We start from the raw sequence: 20682 nt of genomic DNA on the forward strand, positions 1-20682 counted from the left end.
TCCTGTGTGGCTCTCACGCTCCCCGCAGCCCGCCCGGGCCCCCGCGTGCCTCCCCCCCACACCCCGCGTGCACACATCTGTGGAGCCCGGCGAGGAGCTAGCCTCGGTCCTGTGGTCCCCAGGCCCCCCGCGGAGAAGAAGTCCGGCCTCAGGAGGCAGAGGAAGCTGAGCAGCACCCTGCTGAGCCTGTCGCGCAGCGTGCAGGAGCTCACGGAGGAGAACCGGAGCCTGAAGGAGGACCTGGACCGCGTGCTGAGCTGCTCGCCCACCCTCCCCCGCACGAGGGGTACCTTCCCGGGGGCACGGGGGGGGGCACCCGCCCGGGGGGGGCCACATCCTGGCGCTGAGGGGGTACAGGGGGGGCCACGTCCTGGCTCTGAGGGCGACGCGGGCCCCTCCCCACCTCCCCACCTCACAGATCACTGCGGGGCCACGCTGCACTCCGTGTAGTTCAGAACTGACGGCGCCCGCGGTGTGCCCAGCACTGTCCCGGGCGCTGAGACAGCAGTGACCAGAAGCACGCGGGTGTCCCTCAGGGGGTGACGTGTCGGGAGGGAGAGGACCCAGCAGGAGGGCGTGAGTCAGGGGGGGGGCAGGCGGGGCGACGGTGTGAAGAGGCAGCAGGTGTAGCAGGTGTCCCAGGAGGGCCCCCTGCGTGGGCCTGAGCGGTGAGGGTCAGCCGTGCTGGTCATCGGTTGGACCCTTGAGGCAGGAGAGCAGTGAGCACAGAGGCCCTGCGTGTCCTGGGACGTTTGGGGACCAGCCAGCAGGAAGCGGTGGGCAGTGATGAGGGTGGGCGTGGTCGAGGCACAAGGAGCAGAGGGGCCTGGAGGCCACTCTGAGGATGGGGACCCGGGTGTGAGCAGCCGTGGGAAGCATCACTTGCTTCCTGAGGTCCACCCGCTTGCTGAGCTGGACAGACCGATACCCAGGGCCCTGGAGGACAGCGCTGCGGCGTCCCATAGGGGCTGCTGCTGACCTGGGCCGCTGGTGCCACAGAGGCCCGAGGGACGTGTCGGCCACTCCAGTGGCCCCCTCGCCCCCAAGAAGCCCTTTGGAGCACGAGACTCTGCTCGCCGTGGCTCTGCCGACCTTGCCGCTGGCCACACGTGGTGCCAGCCGGGGAGGGGAGCCCTCGGGCCCCTGCAGACGAGGGTCTGGCTGGAAGGCCACTGGGGCAGCACAGGGCGTCTTCACACGCCCGCTCTCCCGCTAGGTTACGCCGAGTGGAGCAAGCCCCGGCTGCTGAGGCGGATCGCAGAGCTGGAGAAGGTGCGCGCGTCGGCGTCCCCCGCTCCTCGGGGCCTGCCGGAGCCTGGGGGGTGGCCAGGCGGCTAATGAGGATGAGGACAGGCCAGGGGCTTTGCTCCTGGAGTTAGGGACTGACTGCGGGGGCCCTGAGCACGGTGCGCAGACCGGAGGTGGACGGGACCTGAGGGCCGTGCGTGCAGCACCGGGACAGTGGGTCGGGCCCCTTCGGAGCCCCAGCTCCCGTGCGCACGTGGGCTTTACTGCCTGCCGCTCCCCGGGGGCTTTCCTCGCCGACCTGCGGCATCTGCGTCCGCAAGACCCTGTGTGTCCACACCTAGAACATTCCCTCTGTCCGCCTGGTGAATTTGCGGACCGGTCATCAGTCTGACTCTGACAGTGGTCAGAGTGTCAGGACCTTTTGAGCAGCTGGTCAATCTCAGAGCTGTCTCAGTTTGGCTGAGCAGAGTCAGCCTAGAGGAGACAGTTTAGAAAATATGATGTTATATAGTTAGAAGCAGAAAACTTAATTTTTAAAAATTTGTGGGTATTTTTAAAATAAGGGTTGTTAGGAAGGAAAGGCCCCTGTGGAGGTCCAGGGGCCCCTGGGCTGAGCTCGCCAAGTGAGCAGTGCTGACTGACGTCCATGGGGGTCTCTAGAAATGATGTCTGACTGACGCCTCTGTTTTCTCCAGAAGATAAGTTCAATGGAAATCCCCAAACCGGAGGCCTCAGACGTGGTCAAGTCAGACACCCTGGCTCTCTACGCGCCCAGCTCCCCGGTGTCCGGGCAGCCCCGGTCTGAGCGCCAGGAGGACAGCGAGCACCCCGAGGACAGCACGCGTCTCCGCGGAGCCGTGAGGAGCCTGAAAGGCGAGCGGAAGGCCCTGCAGGCCCAGCTGCAGCAGCGCGAGTAGGTGGCCCCTGCTGGAGGCCCTGCTTCCTGTTAGATCTGTCCCTGCCGGGCGTCAGCGCTCTCAGGCTCCGGGGAGGACCTGCAGCTCGCAGCAGTGATTGCATGATTTTTATTTTATTTTATTTTTTGGTATTTTGTGAGAAACGGAGGCAGAGAGACAGACTCCCGCATGCGCCCGACCGGGATCCACCCGGCACGCCCACCAGGGGGCGATGCTCTGCCCATCTGGGGTGTTGTTCTGTTGCATCCAGAGCCATTCTAGCACCTGAGGCAGAGGCCACAGAGCCATCCTCAGCGCCCGGCCAACTTTGCTCCAATGGAGCCTCGGCTGCAGGAGGGGAAGAGAGAGACAGAGAGGAAGGAGAGGGGGAGGGGTGGAGAAGCAGATGGGTGCTTTTTCTGTGTGCCCCGACCAGGAATCGAACCTGGGACTTCCACATGCTGGGCCGACGCTGTACCACTGAGCCAACTGGCCAGGGCTGCATGAATATTTTTAGGGGAGTCTAAAGCTTATATTTTGGTTGTGAAATAAAGGCAGCTTGAGTGGGGAGGACTGACCTGCTGAGACCCCTGGTGACTGGTGTGCACAGTCAGCCTTGGGGGAGGGACTCCCCAGCTGCACCGTGGCATGAGCCCCCTGTCTTCAGTTACAGCAGAAAACCACACCCTTCACACCCACCTGCCCCTCACCTGCAGTTAGCGTCCGATAGTGCATCTACCTGAGCTGATAGGTTCTTCGTAGAAGTCTGTGTTCCAGGAAGTTTCCAAAACTAGGCTGATCATTTTGAAAGGAAAGTTACCCGTCTGGTGACCACTCAAGCTAGCTCCTGCCACAATCATCGCTCCATATACAGGGCCCTTGCTATGCACCCTGCTCTGCAGACCACTCACGCTGTGCGACCTCATGAGCTTCATGGGACCAGGGACATTAGGTCACGGTGACAGAAGCCGTAGAACTGAGCTTCAGATAGGTCTCCACCTCTGTGGCCACATGTCACCTGTGGGACACGGAAGCCCAGGTGGGAGCAGTGGAGGTGCCTGGGGAGCCCCCCCCCCCCGTGTCCTCACAGCCTCAGCTCAGGCGGCCCTTGAGCTCTCCTGAGACATGAGGAGGTCCCCGCTGGGACTGCTGGGGCAGTTAGTGCCTGTCCCCGTGGGACACTGTGGTCATGAGAGCAGGGACCTCAGTGCACCTGGCTACTCAGCACTGCGCCCCCCGCACCGCCTGTCGCTGGCTCTTCCTCCCCCTGCCCCTGGGGTCTGTCCGCGGTGGCGAGTGAGGGAGCTGGCCCACCCGGCGGCCGTGGGCCTCACGGAAGTCCTCCTCGCACTGAGTGCTGAGGCGTCTCTGGCTCTGTGCTCAGTGTGGAAGTGGAGCAGCTGCTGCGGACCAGAGCTGACCTGGAGAAGGAGCTGCAGGGCGTGCGGGAAGGCGAGGAGGAGAGGCGGGCCAGGGAGGAGGCTCTGAGGTGAGTGGGGGGGTCCGTCGGAGAGCACAGGACCCCAACCCCCCTCTTCCTGCCCTGGGCGGCCCCGCCCCCTCCACCTGGGCCAGGGCTAGAGAGCTGGCCTGGGGCACCTCGCCCGCCTGCACCCTCCACCCCGGCTGTGCCCACTGCTGAGCCTCGGACCGGCCCAGGTGTCACTTAGCTCTTTGGGACAGTACCCCCTGCAGACCTTCAAAGCCGGTGTGCAGGGGAACGCGGCAGACAGGAAAGGCCGCGTAGTGTATGATTCTGAAATGTCCAGAGCAGGCCAAGCCGTAGAGTCAGGAAGCAGGTGAACGGTGGCCAGGGGCTGGGTGACAGGAGTGGGCATGACGGACGGGTACGGGGCTCCTGGGGGGTGAGGGAGAGCCCCCCGGGATCTAGAGTCAGACAGTGGTGATGGCCGTACAACATCGTGGATTTACTCCACTCCACTGAGTCCTGTCCTTTAAAACGGTGAGTTCCCAAAGAGTGGAACAGAAATCTGAGCAGAAATATCAGCACTCAGAATAACTAGTAAGACATTACTGAAACAAATTTAGAAAAGTCTTCAGAAGAAACGTGAGTCGATTTGGTCTGAAGGCTAGAGCGAAGTCCGAAAGGGCAGGTGTGCAGAGGAGACATGGTCACTTTGCCTCAGTCTGTTGTGAGGGTACATGGTTCCTTCCATTCCTGTCGTTCATTTGAAACCCCCACCGAGTGCCTGTGCGTCACCCGTGCAGCCAGACCTGTTCATTTCTGACCAGGCGTGACGCGCAGGGTCCCTCGGTCCCCTCTGACGCAGACGGCAGCTGCCCCGTCGCGCGTGCAGTGGGCAGCGGCGGGGGCCCACACTGCTCCGGGAGGGGCGTCCCTGCCCACCCTTCCGGCTGCTGTCCCCACTGTCACACGAGGACGTCTGGTACCGCACGATGACTTTTCCCTCTTCTCAACATTAGAGAGGAAATTCAGGCGCTGACCAAGAAGTTTCAGGACCTGGAAGCAATTAAGAAGGAAGAGGAAGATGACCCCATGGAAGTGGCCCCTGAGGTAAGGGACGCAGCGGAGACGTCACGATTCCGACTGTCCCCGACCCGGACACGCCCGTGTCCTCTCACCGCCACGCTGATTTCTATAGATCGTGCGCCCTGAGTCCCACAGTTCTGGACTGACTGGTTGGTCAGTGTCGACTTTCCGGTGGGTGGCAGGGAACAGGCAGGTGTAGGCACACCAGCCTCCCTGTTCCCGTCCCCTGCTGCCTCACTGATACGAACGAGGGGGTCTTGGTGGCCCTGAGGGGTCCCTGCTGGGGCAGCGCTGCCTGCGCTTGGACTTCTGGTGGCTAGAATGGCCTGCTCGCTAATCCTGGGTTTCAGGTAATGGGTTTCCAGATGGCAGGTCTATACCCTGGTACCTGTTAACAGAAACAACAGATAACGAAGTGTTAACACCCTGTGGCTTTAGCAGTGGCCAGATAGCTCAGTTAGAGCAGTGGTCGGCAAACTCACCAGTCAACAGAGCCAAATATCAACAGTACAACGTCTGAAATTTCTTTTGAGAGCCAAATTTTTCAAACTTAAACTACTGTACGTAGGTAGGTACATTCCTTATCGAGGTAGCGCCCACACGTGGTATTTTGTGGAAGAGCCTCACTCAAGGGGCCAAAGAGCCACATGTGGCTCGCGAGCTGCAGTGTGCCAACCACTGGGTTAGAGCATCATCCCAAAGCACAGAGGTTGCCGGTTCGATCCCTGGCCAGGGCACATACAGGAACAGATTGATGTTCCTGACTCTCTCTCTCTCCTCCCCTCTTCTTCTCTCACTAAAATCAGTGAATAAAAATTGAAACCCTGCCGTGTGCCCTAGAGCAGCCTGGTGGCCATGGGACAGGGAGGCCACATGGTCTGGTGTGCCCCAGTGAGCAGCCTGGTGGCCGTGGGAGAGGGAGGCCACATGGTCTGGTGGGCCCCAGTGAGCAGCCTGGTGGCCGTGGGAGAGGGAGGCCACATGGTCTGGTGGGCCCCAGTGAGCAGCCTGGTGGCCATGGGAGAGGGAGGCCACATGGTCTGGTGGGCCCCAGTGAGCAGCCTGGTGGCCGTGGGAGAGGGAGGCCACATGGTCTGGTGTGCCCCAGTGAGCGCACATGAGAGGTGACGGAGTCCGTGCGGCTGGTGTCTGCTTTCCCCGCTCTGGCATTTCTGCTTCCGGAGGTCTGAGCCGGGACCCACCACACGGCACGTCTTTACCTGGGACACTGTTGAGCCAAGAAGTCCTATTGCTTCCGACAGTGACTTCTGTGTCGGCAGCCAGGGGCCTGGCAGAGACTGTCCCTGGCCACAGAGGGCAGCTTGGCGGCCGCAGGCTGAGCAGCGGGCGTTCCCCATCCTGGCTCCGGCTCCGGCCCCCACAGCGGCTGGTGCGCCCAGACTCCTGGTGTCAGGCCTCTCCTCTGAGCGCGTGGCACCGCGTGTGCCCTCTCTGGTGCCAGAGACGGGGACACGTGCCGGAGGTCGGCTCTGGAGCAGAGCGTGGAGACGGGGCCCAGTGCTGGCCGTCGGGCGGTCCCGTGGAGAGCACGCCACAGCCCCCGACGCCGTGCGGCCAGCTGCTCCCACGTGTCCTGTCGGCCGCCAGGAGGGTGGGGTCCCACCCGCGAGTCTCTCTCTTCTCTCCAGTGAAGAAACACTTTGTGTTTTCCATGTGGGCGTGTGTTCATGAGGTTTTCCCGGGGCTTCGGACAACGTGCTCAGTCCTGCAGTGCCGCTGCCCGGTGTCCGGGAGGTGACCACGCTGCAGGACTGTCATACCTGAGTGCCTGTGCCATCTGCCCAGGCGGGCACGACACCAGGGCCGGGGTTGCCTAGCCCCGCGGGTGGCATGGGCGTGTCTGGTCCGGCCACGTGGAGCCTTTGGGGGGTATCGCTGTCTGTTTCAGAGGGGGGCGCTCACGGGCACAGAAGTGGCAGGTCCCCTGGCGTGTGGCTTGTCTGCTCCGGGTCACCCTGAGTCCTGGAGGCCCCACGTGAGTGAATGTATACGTCTCTGTATGTTCAAAGCGTTCCCCCCAGGGAGAAGATACTCCCCACTCCCAGCAGGATTGGAACTAAGGCTTTGTGTGTGGGATCCATTTGGTTCTGGAAGGCTCCTCCTCTTTCCGGCCTGCAGAGGTCTTCTGTTCTGGGGGTTTTGAAGGGATGAGAAACCAGTTTGTCCTATCAGGAGCATGCGGTCGGGGGACAGGAAAGGCCTTCTTAGCACTGACATCCTCCCTGGGCTCGAGTTGGACTCCAGTTCAGTCCTGTCCCCTTGTGTCCCCCAGTGACTGCTTGGGGGCCCAGCACGAGGCTGCAGGTCACCTCCTGCCTTTGGGCACCTTCTCCGTAGGCTCTGCCACCGTCTCAGATTTCAGAACTGGGGATCTAAATCGTCCACTACGTGCGAGGCAGCGTGGCCGTGTCCACAGGGCCTGATGGGGGCACTTTCCTCCTTTCCTAGGAATCACACCCCATCAGCCTCCCCATTTCCCCTGAGCTCAAGGACATGGTGTCAGAATGACATAGTATCCACTGTGGCATCTCCCTGTCAGTGACAGGGACCGCTGGTCAGTGCCTGGTTTCCACTGACCACTCAGGGTGGGCCAGGGAGGCTCCTGCTATGCTCACAGCAGCACATGGGAGACAGCTAATGCGTGGTGGGGCGTCCAGTGGGGACTGTCCACCCTTTCGGAGGGAGAGCAGCTCTCCACTCCCGGACGTGGAAGGTGCCCGTGACCTGTGTCTGCTGGACATAGATCCCTCTCCCCCAGAAAGGTCACGGCTGGTCTGGTCCCTGTGCCTCAGGAAGACCTCGCCCACAGAGGTGCGTGCAGGGACCACCCCGTGCGGCAGGGACCACCCCGTGCATGCAGGGACCACCCCGTGCTGCAGGGACCACCCCGTGGGGCAGGGACCACCCCATGCGTGCAGGGACCACCCCGTGGGGCAGGGACCACCCCATGCGTGCAGGGACCACCCCGTGCGGCAGGGACCACCCCATGGGGCAGGGACCACCCCGTGGGGCAGGGACCACCCCATGCGTGCAGGGACCACCCCGTGCGGCAGGGACCACCCCGTGGGGCAGGGACCACCCCATGCGTGCAGGGACCACCCCGTGCGGCAGGGACCACCCCGTGCGGCCCACCCCATGCAGCAGGGACCACCCCGTGCGGCAGGGACCACCCCGTGCGTGCAGGGACCACCCCGTGCAGCAGGGACCACCCCGTGCGTGCAGGGACCACCCCGTGGGGCAGGGACCACCCCGTGCGGCAGGGACCACCCCGTGGGGCAGGGACCACCCGTGCGGCAGGGACCACCCCGTGGGGCAGGGGCTGAGCACCTCTTTGCTGTCTCTTAGCGTTGTCTCAAGCTCTTACAATGAGCAGCCAGCTCTGGGTCTGCCCTGCATGAAGGCATTTCCACGCACAGGAGAGGGGGCAGCTTGGGAGCATGCGTGTCTTCTGCGCGGGGTGGGGGCCGCCGTCAGCCCGGGTGCGGGTGGTGGTTGTAGGTGAGGTGCGGGGGCAGCCAGCTCTCCACAAGGCATGTGCACCTGTGTCAGGCTGTGTTCCCTCCCACCGTCTGCCCACGCTGTCGGAGTCTGATTTCACCTGTTTGCTCGCCTGACACGGGGCAGGGACAGGACTGGCTCTCAGCTGAGCGAAGCTCTGGCGATGTGTTAGGATGGGGAGGAGCCACGCCCGTGGGTGACTGCTGTGTGCCGGGGGTTCTGGTGACACGTGACCGCTGCCCCAGAAGAGACGGGCGTGCGGGGGCTACTGCAGCCCGTCAGGGTCGGCAGCTCAGACGGGCAGTGGCTGTGTGCTGGGACAGGAGGCCGACTCACCAGCTCTGGGCATCTCTCCGTGAGGGCTTTCTCTGTGTGTCTCCGCTGAGCTTACATTTTTGACATAAGATAAATAAGCCACTATTTTCATTTTTGTTGAGAGGTGTCCTTGTAGATAATAAATGTGGACTCGTAGGTGGCACAGATTAGTGTTATTTTGATCATCCCAGTAGCAATTTTTGCTTCTTTCTACCTTAAAAACCGAGCTAGGAGTCTACTGTCTTGAATCCCAGACATCCCACTTCTGTAAGACAGCATTAGTCTAAAGAGACCAAAGGAGGACCTGAAAGGCGGGTCATTGAATGTGCCCGTGCCGCTGAGCTGCCTCTCGGAGCCCGCGCCCGAGGAGAGGGCTCCGGATAGCCGGGGGTCGGGACACCCTGCTCGCCCAGCTCCCCAGCTCACGTGCTGTCTCCCCGGTGGCATCCGGCATGCCGGGCCGGGTGAGCACCCATTTCTCCTCTGAGTTAACATGTAGTCTGTGTCGTGGCAAGGGGTACCCTGCCAGCTTCCAGAAGTGGGGTCACCTTGGTACCTCGGTTCCCTGCAGACCCAGGAGGACGCTGAGCCCGATGCCAGCGAGGAGGCCTCGTCCCGGCCACCCGGCGCCTGTCCGGAGGAGCGGAGACACATGGCCGCCAGGGTCCTGCAGGCCCGGTGGAAGGGGTACAGGCGCCAGGTGAGGGCTCCCGGGAAGACCTGCCGCTGGGCCGCAGGGGCCGCTCTGTGTCCCTGTTTACCAGACCTGCTGTCGTGAGTCCCCCTCGAGGGGCTGGCTCTGTGCTGGGTGCAGGGGACACGGCAGGAGAGCGTGGAGAGACAAGGTGGACACATGTGCCCGGGCAAGGGGACAGACACCACACCTGGGAGCGTGGGGGGGGGGACCCTGCTGGGGAGCAGGAGGCACCTGCCGCCTTCCCAGAGGAGGAACAGGGGCCTGCCTGCCCGGGGCGGAGGCTACAGCTTGTCCAGAGCTCATGGCAGCCACGCCGCCTTCCCCGCCTGGTGGCTGCGGCAGGCCAGGCTCAGGAGGTGGACGCTACTGTGAAAAGTCGGTCCTCATGTTAACTCACACCTTGTCTCTTTATTTCAGAAAAAAAAGGCTGCCCTAGATGAGGTAAGGAAGGGTTATCTCACCAGTTTCAAAAAAGGTGCGTGTGGGGATATCTCAAGAGATTTCATTAAGTACTTGTTTTCATGAAATCAGACAAGACCCCAAGGTGAAGTTGAAGATACAGCAGTGATATTAACATCAAACAATCATTCACCCTGGCCGGTTGGCTCAGTGGTAGAGCATCGGCCTGGCGTGCAAGGGGTCCCGGGTTCGATTCCCGGCCAGGGCACACAGGAGAGGCGCCCATCTGCTTCTCCACCCCTCCCCCTCTCCTTCTTCTCTGTCTCTCTCTTCCCCTCCCGCAGCCGAGGCTCCATTGGAGCAAAGTTGGCCCGGGTGCTGGGGATGGCTCCATGGCCTCTGCCCCAGGTGCTAGAGTGGCTCTGGTCGCAGCAGAGCGACGCCCCGGAGGGGCAGAGAATTGCCCACTGGTGGGCATGCCGGGTGGATCCTGGTCGGGTGCATTCCAGAGTCTGACTGCCTCCCCATTTCCAACTTCAGAAAAATACAAAAAAAACGACAACAACAACAACAAAAAAATTATTTGCATAACATCACACCTGCCTTCGCTAGCACATTCACGCGTCCTTTCCACATGCTGACTGACCATCATTTCTGTGTTGAGCAACCTGATGGGCCCTCGGGCCCAGGGTTTAGGATGTACTGGTCAACAGGTCATCACCGTGCCGGGCGGTGGGTGTGGCTCTGGGGAAGGCCTGGCAAGTCCCTGCCGGTGCTTCAGCTCCAGTGGGGCCGAGAGTGAGCAGGAACTCACAGGACCGAGGAGCAAGAGAAAGGGCGTTCTAGGCAGAAGGGTCACGCAGGGGAAGCCCCGAGCGTGCAGAGGGCTGCAGCCTGTGGGGGAGGGAGAGTGCAGGGGAGCCAGGCTGGAGAGGGAGGTGAGAGCCGACAGCGGGCGGTGCCGAGCGGCAGGGAGCTGAGGGACAGTGCAGGTCTAGGGGGAGGAAGGGTGCAGGGGAGCCAGGCTGGAGAGGGAGGTGAGAGCCGACAGCGGGCGGTGCCGAGCGGCAGGGAGCTGAGGGACAGTGCAGGGCTGGGGGGGAGGGAGGGTGCAGGGGAGCCAGGCTGGAGAGGGAGGTGAGAGCCGACAGCGGGCGGTGCCGAGCGGCAGGGAGCTGAGGGACAGTGCAGGTCTGGGGCCTGGACTGCCCCTGGCCTCCTGCAGCCTCTCCCCTCGCCGCCATCAGGGTGACAGTGTCAAACGCCAGATAACACCTCTCCACACTGACTTCCTCTCACACGTGGAACAAAACCCAAAGCCGATCCCGAAGGGCCCTACGCACCACTCCCTGGCCCCTGCGGTGCTCAGCCGGGAGGCACCTCTGGCCTCTGGCATGAGGCACATGCCTGCCCCAGGCCCTTTGCACTTGCTGTCTCTCCACGTCTACCCAGAAAGCCTCCTGCTCCAGATATGTGCATGTCTTGCTCCCTCGCTTTCCTCGGGTCTCTACTGAGTCAGTCCTCCGCAGAGACCCCTCTCTGAGCACCCCCACCTGTCCCTCTGCAGCCCTGCCCTGTGTGTTCCCTCAGAGCACTGTCCCTACCCGACAAGTGCCGTGCAGGCGGGGACCGTCTGTCCTTCTGTCGCTGCGTTCCTGGTTGGCAGAGGGGTGCCTGGCATGTGGTCAGCGTTCAGTATCTTTGAACGAGTGGACGAGTGGCTTGGGGACACAGAGGCCTGTGGAGTGTGCTGGCTGCCCGGCTCCCACCATTCCCTCGCCTCTGACCTCCGCACGGGGCTGTCATGTGGGCTCCGGGGACGGCAGGGACCCACGTGGGGCCTCTGCTTCGATAGTGTTGGTGGCCCTTGCAATAGCTCTGCTGGCCTCTGAGGATGGACCTCCTGAGTTAGTCAAAATGTCCATCTGCGCCTGACCAGGCAGTGGTGCAGTGGATAGGGCATTGGACTGGGATGCAGAGGACCCAGGTTCAAGACCCTGAGGTCGCCAGCTTGAACACGGGCTCATCTGGTTTGAGCAGAGCTCACCAGCGTGGACCCAAGGTCGCTGGCTTGAGCAAGGGGTCACTCGGTCTACTGAAGGCCCACGGTCAAGGCACACATGAGAAAGCAATCAATGAACAACTAAGGTGTCGCAACGAAAAACTGATGATTGATGCTTCTCATCTCTCCGTTCCTGTTAGTCCTTGTCTGTCCTTCTCTCTGACTCTCTCTCTATCTCTCTGTGGAAGAAGAAAAAAATAATAAAATAAGACTTTATTCATTTAAAAAAAAAAAAGCCCATCTGCCCCAGGCATGCTCTCGCCTTCCTTCACTGGATTTGTTTCTAAACCACACTTCTGTGTCTCTTCTGTCACCTCACCTTCAAGAAAAACAGAGGCTTTCTTTTGATAACTGTGCTCACGGAGTGTCTAGACCTCGAAGGACTCGGGTGCCGTGGGGCATTCTCCTAAACCGTCCGAGAGCCGTGGTCCTGTGACGTGTGGAGCTGGGGTGCTCTGGCCGGGCTGGGGGCGGGGTCGTTCAAACAAGCGCTCTCCCCGAACCTGGGCTTCGGTTCCGGATGCACCTGTGGTTGAGAAAGTCGTGGAGATTAAGGTCAAAGGATCACTAACATCCGTGATCGTGTGAGACCGTGGTCCCTGCGTAGCGTTAGGGGTGGGGCGGGGGGGGTAAAGTGGGATAAGTGGAGGGCCAGTGTCAGCAGCTGCGCCCCAGTGCTGAGCAGACGCTGTGTCCTGGGCCAGCAGGGCTGGTGTCTGTCCCCGGGGGAGGCTCTGGGGAGAGAAGAGCTTCTCTTCCGTGTCCTGTGACGGAGCAGTCCTTAGGGGCGCCACCTCTCTGCTGTTGGGGCTTCTCCCCGAACCTGTACCTGCCGCCTTCCTGGGAAATTAACAGCCATCTTCTGTTCTCTCTCCCTGCCAGGCGGCCTGCGTGCTCCAGGCAGCTTTCAGGGGACACCTGGCGCGGACAAAGCTATTGCTGAGCAGAGGGAGTGGTTCAGAGTCTCCCGGGGAGCCCTGCTGCCCCGCCCAGGTAACCCTGCGGGAGGTCCGCGGACCTCGCCCGGTTCTCACTGCACCCCCTGGCAGTCTCTGCGTCCTGCCCGCCCGCCCGCCCTGTGCTGTGCCCGGCTCCCTCCCCGGCAGCCTCGGGCCACGCCTGGGGCCTCAGGTGCAGGGCCTGGGCCTGGGCGGGTGTAGCCTCGGGGCCCAGTCGCTTCCAGGAGCTAGAATACCAGGCAGCAGGTCCACCTGCAGCTCAGGTGGGAGCATAAAGACGCTGCAGGTCTGAGCGAGCGGCTAGACCACCTCTCTGTGAGAGGGAGGGGCGCTCGCGGACCCCGAGTCTCAGCTCTGAGGACCTGCATTCAGGAAACTGCTGACTAGAGAGGGATGCGTGAGCCGCCTGACACGGCACCGCCGTGCCCTCACCTGGTTCTCAGCTGCTGGGTGACGCCGTGCCACGGTGGGCGGGGGTGCTCAAAGCGTCCCGGCCCCCCGTCCTTGTGCTGCAGAACGCCCCTGCACCCTGCGTGCCAAGCCCCCCTGTCCCGGCCGAGGGCGACCCAGAGCTGGAGGCGGCCGTCACCCTCATCCAGTCTGCCCTCCGGGCACACCTAGCACGGGTCAGGCACAGGTAAGCTGACCGGCAGCCTGGGCGATGCCGGCACCCACACGCCCAGGTGCAGGGGACCTCGGCGTGTCACCAGAGCAAGAGTCACTCCTGTGAGAAATTGCTCCCGTGTCGTGCAGCTGGGTGGGCCACGCATCCTGGTCAGACAGGGAGGGACAGATAGAAGGGCCAGACCCCATGTAGCTGGTGGAGCCCAGTTTGGAGAGCGGCTGCCGGCCTGTGCTAGTGCGCTGCCCTTTCTGGAGGCGCTGGGAGCCGACCTCCTGCAGTGCCACGCTCGTCCTGAGGCCTCCGAGCCGTTCCTGCCGGGGCTGCCACACTCAGAGCCCTGGCTAAGTGCAGTGGGGGCAGGGGGCCCACAGTGAGGCTCAGAGAGCAGCAGGGCACTGCCAGCGCCTGCCACCCGGGGACGCTCAGGCCCCCAGTCCCCACGGCGCCGCCGACTTCTGCTTCTCGGCTGCAGTGGCGGACAGCAGCCCCCATCGCTGTCCAGTCCACAGCCTCCCTCTGCAGGAGAGCCAGCCAAGTCCGAACAGCCTGGTCCTGGTTCCCCAGGACCGTGGTGGAGTCCTTCCCTGGGGCAGCCAGCCAGGGCCAGGAGGTGGACAGCGGCACAGCCGGGGGAGGGAGGCATCTGAGGCCTGACCTCAGCAGGTGTCCAGGATGCTGGCTGAGGGCACACGAGGCCCCTGCACAGCGGCCGGGCCGGGACCGGGCTCAGCTGCAGTGCTGCCGCCGTGCGCTTGCTCTGTGGGGCCGGGAGCCCTGCTGCGGGGTCAGCTGCAGCCTCTCTTGCAGTCAGACGGTGAGCACCACAGCTCTGGCGAAGAGCACCTCTGCCTCGGCCACACACGGTGCGTCTGCCGGTGAGTCCGGGTCCCCGCGAGTGTCGGTGCTGGGGGCAGCGGGCCTCTGAGGTTGCAGCCAAACGGCTGCCACCCTCCCCGCGTCGTGGGGCGTGGAAGCACGTGTGAGGGGCTTCGTCCCTTGTCCCTCAGTTTGTAGGAGAAGCAGACGAGTCCCGAGGGACTCCCTGCAGCTCAAAGAGCTGAGAACACCCCACTGACATGGGGGTTCCCTGCATCGCCTGCACGCCACCCGCTGGGGCTCTGGGCTCACGGGCCCTGACCTTCAGCTCCCGCGCAGGGTGGGGGCCTGTCTTGGGCCGTTGCTCTCCCTGGTGGCTGGTTTTTTAAGTAAAGCTTTGCTCACTTTTCATTTTCTGGTTCACTGAGGTCCAAAACCGTCCCTGAGGAAACCTGGCGTGGCCGGGCACTGCACCCAGCTGTGAGGCCAGACCCTGGCTCCCTCCGAACTCCAGACCAGGGCTGGGCCCCGTCCGCGCACATGCACGGTGGCAGCCAGGACCTTGCGTTCAGTCCCCAAAACCTAGGGCTCTGACTGTCCCTCAGACCCTTTCTGCCCGGCACTGTGACCCGGAAGCCTTCCTCTGTGCCCCCTGCTTGCACAAGATGAGCACAGGTCCTGTGCTGAGATCGAGACGGTCAGGAGACCAAGAATGCGGCCTCGCGGTCTCGCTGCGAAGGTGCCGTGTGGGGTCCATTGTCAGGGCGCACGGAGCGGTTCCCACGAAGGACCGGTCTGTGCTGTGTTCTCAGGTCAGACAGAGACTCAGGAGGTGGGAGCAGTGCTTCTGCTCAGGGAGCCCCGCAGAGGGACGCGGCTGTTTGTGGCTCTCGGGGATCGTGTCCACGTAGCACGGCACCGGGTTCAGGTGCACACACAGTGACCCGACGTTTGTATACGCTGAGAAATGACCGTCTGGACGCAGCTTTTCAAACTGGGGGAGAAGGATGGTGGACGTGCTGGTCCCATGCGTGTTTGACGCGTCTGCATGTCATTTCAGGTCAGGAGGACAGCGAAGGGGGCAGTGGGGACACCGTGGAGGGACCGACTCCCTGGGCCAGAGCGCCAAGACCGTGGGGGCCAGGGGCGCCAGCCGCCCTGCAGCCCTGCCCTGGTGAGTGGGGGGCCGCAGCCGCCTCAGCCAGCTTTGAACTTCGATATTCATTCCAGAACCTCTGTCTGTAAAGCTCAGCAGACAGAGATGAGCTGTCCTGGGCCTGCAGGGACACTGCGTAAATGCCAAAGCCCCAGACCCCCGCCCTGGGCCCCTGGGCCCCCAGGGGGCGACCGTGAGAGCTTGTGATTGGGGCTGACGTGTGTGGGCACAGCCTCCCCTCCTGCGGAGTGGCCTCAGCACCTCCACCACCGAGTCAGCGCGCAGGCGCAGCGGTAGGGGGCAGCCTGTTTCCCCCAGGAACCAGGTCTGCAGCCAGTCAAGCCCTGGTTCCTCTGATTGTCACAGTGTTTTTTTTTTAAGTTTTTGACTTTTAGAGGGAAAGGGAGAAAGAGACATTGACTTGTTTCTCCATGTATGTGTGCCTTCGTTGTATGTGCCCCGACCGGGGATCGAACCCACCACGCTGGCGTCTGACCAGCTGGGCTAACTGCCAGGGGCTAAGAATTTTTAAAGAGAAAAAAAAATGTGGGCAAACCATGTCAACCCCATAAATTTAAAGATAGATTAAAAAAGAAAAGAAGAATCTGATCACCTTAAAAGTGGATGTTTTTAATGTTTCCCCTTTAGTAGTGATTTTCTTAAATGTTGCAGTCGAGAAGCTGAGGTCGAGCATCCAGTGTGATGAGTCTTAATTTCCTTCCCTTCTTTATTATTATTTTTTAATCTCAAATCAACGTTGGTTTTTTTTTTACTCTTCACGAAGCAAGAAGAGCAAGTCCCTTCTCTGTGGCTGCTGTCGGGGGTGGGGACCTGCCTTTCCCGGCATCCATCACCCCTGGTCCCAGGGGACCGGTGTCACCTCTCCCCATCTGGTCCCTGGGTGGCGTCTCAGGTGTGCCAGTGGTCAGAGCTAGAGAGCTCACGAGTGCCCGCCAGGTGGGTCCCACGTCCTCCCCCTGGGTGGGTGAGCTCGCCCGCGAAGCTGGCAGCCACGGGCACAGGACCTCAGCGGGCACAGCCTCACCTTTCACAGGTGGTTTGCTTTCAGGAAGTGGCCACAGTGTTCAGAGCTGAGCTGGGAGACTGAGGTGGGTCTGACTAAGGAGGTAATGAGAGAGGCCCCACGACAGGCGTGAAGCCGGTTCTGAGGAAGCCGGTTCTGAGGTCTGTCTGTCCCCGGCTGCGTCAGGGCGTGGCCTTGGGCTTCCTGCCAGGGAAGAGGCGAGGTGGACGGTGCCCTGGGCGGCTGGTGTGACCTCCTGACCTCCCTCCCTCCCTCTGGTTCGTTTCAGCCGCGCCCCCTCCCTCGGGGCAGCAGCCTGTGGCATCTCCACGTGCGGAAGAAGTCTATTCCGACGACTCAGATGAAATCGTCATGGCTCCTTCTCTCCCTGCGAAGAGAAACGGCCCCCCGCCCCCCGCCCTCGGTGCCTCTCAGGGTGTCCCACGCGGGGACGCTCTGTCCGGGGAAGGTTAGGTTAAGAGGACAGAGCACATTCTAGAGCGCGGAACACCCAAACTTGGGAAGCAGTGTGTCTTGTTAGGGAAGAACAGGACCTGCTTTCCTCCTCAGCGCCTTCCCAGTGGTCTCTCTTTCCTTGGGCTTGTCTGTCCCTGCAAGGAGCCCTGTGTGCCTTCTTCTTCTTTCCGGGACCAGTGGCCACACCCCAGCCTCCAGTGCGGCTCACGTGATGGCTCTCAGTGCTAGGCCCATTGCCCAGATTGGGGGGCCACCAGGGAGCCCCGCAAGGCACTTGTCTCACAGCAGCTGGCTGGCCCCTGGGCCTCGACCTGGACAACCATTCAGCCAGGCCAGTTTGTTTAATTTTTATTTGTGGGCTGCCAGACCCATCTCCCTCCTTCCTTTGCTCCCCACTGGACTGGTGGGTAACTCGGCTGAATTTTTTCTGACCCGTGCCTTGTTTTACCTGCTGAGTCGGTCCCGGGTGACCCGGCCCATCCGTGCTGGGCACCAGGGTCAGAGCTGAAGGCCCACAGGAGGCAGTCGGCCGGGAAAGCACTGGGCTGCATGCCTGCGTGACTCTGGGGGCCACTCCTCCGCCCTCGTCCCAAACAGGCATTTCTGCACTTCTGTTCACTGGAGGAACTGCCGGCGGTGCGTGGTGTGGGCAGGCTCAGCGGGGCCCCCAGTCCTGGCCCGTGTACCTGGTCTGGAGGGGCCTGCCCAGCAGGCAGAGCTGAGATGAGCCTGGGGACTTGAGTTTTCCGAGAACATGCCCTGAGCCATGCCAGTATGTGTGTTCACTGTGCCCTGGGGCCTCCTGCTGTCCAGCCTGCTGGCCTCTTAAACACAAACAGTCTAAGCTACCTCAGTAAATGACGTCCCTCAAGTGACCAGCCAGTGTCCAGTGTGCAGTGCCAGTCTGCCTGGGGCTCCGAGAGCCTCAGACCTGCATTTGTCCCCAGGCCAGGCGCACCTGCAGGGCTCAGGGCTGGGGTCGGGGACTGGAGAGCCCACCTCCCACCGTGCCTGCCAGGCGGCCCCGCGCTGCGCTCAGGCACCCAGGTGGGCCCCCGGCTGGAGCCAGGCGCACCTGCAGGGCTCAGGGCTGGGGTCGGGGACCGGAGAGCCCACCTCCCACCGTGCCTGCCAGGCGGCCCCGCGCTGCGCTCAGGCACCCAGGTGGGCCCCCCGGCTGGAGCCGAGCCAGTGGGGAGCGAGTGGGGACAGGCCAGGTGGGCGAGGCTGTGGGGGCAGGGCTTCGGGAGGTTGCAAGGAAAAGTGACCCTGGAGAAGGGACTGCGACCTCAGACATTACTGCACAAACGCCCAGCCCCTGCGTGTCTGGGTGGAGGAGGGGCGGCTGGTGTGTCTCACGGGGCCCAGATTTCTGCAGCATGCCTGCACATCACCCTGACCATGACCCTAGAGCACACCTGTCTCAGCCCAAACGCCCTAAACCGGCAGTAACGAGACGTGACACCCGGGCCTGGCTGCCCGGCTGTGGTGGGCGTGGGCGGCCGCACACCTGTGGACAGGGTCCCTGGGAGGCAGGCCGAGCTGCAGGCCGTGGAGCGGGGGTTGGGGGAGAACCCCCGGGCTGGGCTGCCCTCTCCTCTGTCCCACGGGCTCCAGGGGCAGTCCCCCTTGGGGACCCGGCCTGGCTGTCGTAGGGTGCAATGTGGCAGTGACATGGTCCCGCTGCCCTTGGCTTGAGACCGCAGGAGGGTGGGTGCTGGCGGGACGTGGGCCCCCAGACTGGGCAGGAAGAGGAGAGGCCGCAGCCAGGGGCAGATGTGCGGGTGTGTCGTGGGCAGAGCCAGCCCGGGCTTTCTGTGTGGAGTGTGATCCCTGAGGGAGGGGTGCGTGCTGGGCGGGGCCCCCTAGAGTCCCCCCCCAGGAGAAGGGGCAGTGTCCCCAGGCTCCGTGGGGGGCACACCACGGGCTGTGGCTGTGCTGACCAGGGACAGAGCAGGACTCTCGCTTGCCTGTTCCTCTGTGTGTAAGGACCCAGACAGGTGGCCCTGACCACACTGGTTGCACTGTCCCCTGGGGAGGAGGTGGTCCTGGCAGACCAGCTCGCTCAGCTCTGCCGAGACCCCCGCACCACAGCTCTGCTTCCTTTCTGGGGAGTCAGCCTCTGAGTGGCCCCACTATCCTTCAAGCACCAAATAAAGCTCGAGTCTCACCAGAACCCAGCTGAGCTCGCTCAGAACCCTCCCGTGGTTTTGGAGGCAGTGTCTGCTCTCAAGTGTGGCTCAGAGACTCTCTGAGGGTCTGAGAACTGACTCGAACCTTCCAGGGTCCCGCCTCCCCGAGCTCCCCCAGGGCAGTCCCCTGGACAGAGGAGAGGGCTGTGAGCAGCTGACCACCGCCTGCTGAGAAATCGGGTCTGGAAGTTGAAACATGAAACCCCCCAGGTGGCCCAGGAGAGGAAGGGGCGGGTCCTTCGGTGGGGGCACTTTCATTTGGAATATTCTAACCTATACATCATTGCCGGTGAGTCTCGTGGGAGGAATCAGGGCCCCCCACCCCACCCCCGCGCTCCATCCTGTTGGCCTTTGTATCAATAAATAAAAGTTGTTTTGTGGCGTGTTTGTCTTAAGGGCCTGTAAACCTGGCACCTCTAATGACTTCCAGGTGTGGTTGCTGTAGCCAGACGAGTGGCCCTGACCGGGCTGGCTTGTGCTGTCCCCTGGGCAGGAACCTGGCTCTCTGGGTCCCTGGCCATCAGCTGGGTCACGCAGGGCCCAGGCCTCCGAGCTTAGAGCACATCCCTGCCCTGTGTCAGTCCTGGTTGGCTCCGGACCCCTCCGCCCTGTCCCTCCAGTTTTCCTCCTTTTCCTGAGTGAGGACTTGGGCATCGGAAGTAGTGAAAATGAGAGCAGAGGGCAGGCATTTCCCCCAATTCTATGGCTTTTTGTTTTAGGAGCAGAGAAGGAATAATTTGCTTAGGAATCAAACACAGATGCCAATGACAAAAAAAAAAAAAAAAAGGTTGATTTCTAGGAAATTCGTTTCTGTTCTATCCAGTGGTTCCTAGGAAAGGGCGCTGCCCAGAGTTCTGTTGCGCAGAACCAGGTGGGTCTGTGGGTCTGTTGGCATGCCCAGCTCCACACCCGGGGTGAGATTTGTCTGAAGCCCCTCCAGGGGCCTGTCTCGGCCCTGGCATTTGCCGAAGCCCCCATCTTGGCAGCCCGATCACCGTGTGTCATGCCGGCCAGGGGTCATTGGAAGACTCGGTGCTTTGCAGGGGAGCTGTGGGGCCCAACGGGGTCTGAGACAGTGGAGAGCAGGACACATCAGACACCCCGGACACAAGCTGGACATGCACACCCTCCCCCAAAGAGGCTGAGGTCCGGGAGCGGAGAGGCAGCCTGGGATGTCTCAGCTGGAGCAGCCGGCAGAGAGGACGGGGAGGTCCAACCCCGGGCCTCCGCCCAGCAAAACGAAAGCCAGCGTGTAAACACAGAACTAGTGTCACACACACACACACACACACCCGCCCCTGTGGTTTCGTGCCCCTGTGTAATTCTCTCCGCTCAAAAGCAGCGCTGGCTTGCTCTGCGAGGAGCACGTAGGCCTTCCTAAAGCTTGTGGCTGAGCGAGCTGCCCCCAGGTCCCTGCCAAGATGACATAAATGTGAGATTCCTTGAAAGTCACCAGGGAAGAGCGGGGGAGAAAGTCCGGATCGGGTTCCCTCAGTACTGCTGCTGGGTTTGGAACGCCAATGCAGGGGGCGAACAGAGCCTTGGACCCACCGTCCGTAACCTCCTGGGAGCCCAGCCAGCCGGCCGGTCCAGTCTGGGGGGAGGGGGCAGCCCCAGTCGAGGTGGCTGCCGGGGGGCGTCTGTGGGAAGTCTCCAGGGCACTGTGTCCCTGCTGGAGAGGGAGGGGGCGCCCCTGAGCTGTGAGCTAATGAAGCCCAGGAAGACTGGGATTCACAGGGGAGGGCTTCAGCTGGCTTGCAAGCTGCCTGTCAGGAAGCCACGTTT

The 20682-nt window shown here is 62.3% G+C and overlaps 1 protein-coding gene across 6 annotated transcripts in view; it reads left to right on the forward strand.

The window, feature by feature from the left end:
- IQCE (IQ motif containing E) overlaps window positions 1-19224 on the forward strand; it is a 40208-nt gene extending 20984 nt beyond the window's left edge. For 3 of the 6 annotated variants that reach the window (XM_066344310.1, XM_066344315.1, XM_066344316.1), the window contains 13 exons: window positions 123-286; window positions 1217-1272; window positions 1944-2161; window positions 3529-3633; window positions 4590-4680; window positions 6566-6652; window positions 9062-9190; window positions 9605-9628; window positions 12531-12641; window positions 13123-13244; window positions 14040-14107; window positions 15109-15222; window positions 16518-19224. In XM_066344310.1, the coding sequence (XP_066200407.1) occupies window positions 123-286; window positions 1217-1272; window positions 1944-2161; window positions 3529-3633; window positions 4590-4680; window positions 6566-6652; window positions 9062-9190; window positions 9605-9628; window positions 12531-12641; window positions 13123-13244; window positions 14040-14107; window positions 15109-15222; window positions 16518-16702 (1474 nt within the window). In that variant the 3' untranslated portion in view covers window positions 16703-19224. The remainder of the gene's footprint in view (window positions 1-122; window positions 287-1216; window positions 1273-1943; window positions 2162-3528; window positions 3634-4589; window positions 4681-6565; window positions 6653-9061; window positions 9191-9604; window positions 9629-12530; window positions 12642-13122; window positions 13245-14039; window positions 14108-15108; window positions 15223-16517) is intronic. The other 3 variants (XM_066344312.1, XM_066344311.1, XM_066344313.1) reach the window with 3 other exon arrangements.
- Window positions 19225-20682: the final 1458 nt, after the last annotated feature.

This window comes from Saccopteryx leptura, chromosome 6 (genome assembly GCF_036850995.1).
Source record: "Saccopteryx leptura isolate mSacLep1 chromosome 6, mSacLep1_pri_phased_curated, whole genome shotgun sequence".
NCBI classification, from domain to species: Eukaryota; Metazoa; Chordata; class Mammalia; order Chiroptera; family Emballonuridae; genus Saccopteryx; species Saccopteryx leptura.